General features: G+C 67.0%; 1 protein-coding gene across 1 annotated transcript; it reads right to left on the bottom strand.

The window, feature by feature from the left end:
• Positions 1-772: 772 nt before the first annotated feature.
• Positions 773-1,135, bottom strand: EMIHUDRAFT_238219 (hypothetical protein; the record flags this gene model as incomplete). The annotated part of the gene is made up of 1 exon (XM_005777195.1): positions 773-1,135. The coding sequence occupies one exon, from the start codon at positions 1,133-1,135 to the stop codon at positions 773-775; it is 363 nt and encodes a 120-aa protein (XP_005777252.1).
• Between the last annotated feature and the right edge of the window lie 658 nt (positions 1,136-1,793).

The raw sequence follows: 1,793 nt of genomic DNA, 5'->3' as shown, positions 1-1,793 counted from the left end.
TCTCGACTCTCGCTCATCCCGCTTCATCTCGCCTAATCTCCCCTAATCTCGCCTCATCTCGCCTCATCTCGCCTCATCTCGCCTCACCTCGCCTCGTCTCACCTCATCTCACCTCATTATATTTTCTTCTAGGCCACTCCGAGACCGACCCAAGACTGACCCGAGACCCGAGATCGACCCGAGATCGACCCGAGATCGACCCGAGATCGACCCGAGATCGACCCGAGATCGACCCGAGATCGACCCGAGATCGACCCGAGATCGACCCGAGATCGACCCGAGATCGACCCGAGATCGACCCGAGATCGGCACGAGCGATCAACCCAACAATGCCCCAAAGCCCCCTCTCTGGGGGACCCCCCCTCACCCCGAGTGTCCGTGTCCTTCGCGAGTCACCGATGGGGAGCGGGGGGGGGTGCGAGATGCACAGGGGAGGCTGGGGAGGGGGGGGTCCACTCTGAAGACTGCCGACCGCGGGGGGGTTTTGTCCCACAGGGTTTTACCCTCCGCGTGAGGATCGGCGCGGCGAGGGGGTAGGTTCGAATTCGCCGCGCAACATTTCACCCCCACAGGACCCCGCCCACCCCCCCTCATGGTCCCACCTAGTACCCCAATGAGCCTTCGCACCCCCTCCTTGCGCAGTGTCCCCCACTATGTGTCGCCGTTATCGGGGCATGCTATCCTGTGTAGTCAGGGCAAGTGGGGGCGAGGCGCAGTCCCTCTGGTCTATACTGGTGTGGTTCTGTCCCTAGTCTCGGAGGGGGGCTTGAAGCTAAGAATATTTTTTTTTCTTCTTGGCCTTGCGTGCCGCGGCTCGAGCCGCGAGCTGCTCCTTGGTGGGCTCCTTCTTCTTCGGCGCGGTGCGCTCGACGTACGAGCGCTCCGCCGCCTGCACCGACTCGCGGTCGCCCGCGGCCTTCTCGTGCTTCAGGTCGACCTCGATGGTCGCGTAGCCAGGCCTTATCACCCTGACACAAGACGCACCGAACAACCTTGCGACACTCACCGCGTCCTCCAGTTGCGCGCGATCGGAGCTATTCCAGCGTCCGCTGCGCATCCCCGGCGGCACGACGGTGGCCGGCGCTTGCGCGCCAGCCCCGTCCGCCGCCGGGTCCGCGGCCGCGGTCCCTGTCATAGCTACTACGTGTTGCGCGGTGTGTGTCGCGTGTCGGCTGATTTTTAACCCAAACAAAGTGTGTCGCGAGCGCCAAGAGAATGATCGACTGTACGCCACGGTGCACGGACGCAGCTCGAGGGTTCCCGGTGTGTGGAGGGGGCGAATGTTCATTGCGTTGCGCTGTGGGCGCGCGAGATGTCGAGAGTGGCGCGGAATCACGCCGCCACGGGCCGGCAAGCGTCCAGCGCCCGCGCGAGCACGTCGCGCACGCGCTGCAGCGCGAACTCACTCTCGCTCTCGATGCGCTCGAACGGCAGCGACGCGCCGTGCAGCCGGACAGCGTGGCCGGCGACCTGCAGCCGCCTTGCCCCGCCCGCCTCCTCCTCCTCCACCGCGCCAAACTGCTCTGCGAGCACCCGCAAGGCGAAGTCGAGCCCGCCCCCTGCGCCGCCGCCGCCTCCCTCGCCGCCGCCGCCGCCTCCCGCGGGCTCCTCCGCCGCCGCCACCTCGGGCAACTGCTGGGCCTGCAGCTGCAGCAGCAGCGCCGACACCGCGTCAGCGACTGTGTCGGCGATCGGGTCCGCCTCCCACTCCAGCACCGCCAGGCTGCTCGCCGGCGACACCTCCACCGCCACCAGCCCCTGCACCAGCCACCGGCGTGCCAACGCCGAAGGCC

This window comes from Emiliania huxleyi (genome assembly GCF_000372725.1).
Source record: "Emiliania huxleyi CCMP1516 unplaced genomic scaffold EMIHUscaffold_264, whole genome shotgun sequence".
Classification (NCBI taxonomy): Eukaryota; Haptophyta; order Isochrysidales; family Noelaerhabdaceae; genus Emiliania; species Emiliania huxleyi.
This window is presented reverse-complemented; position numbering and strand designations above follow the sequence as displayed.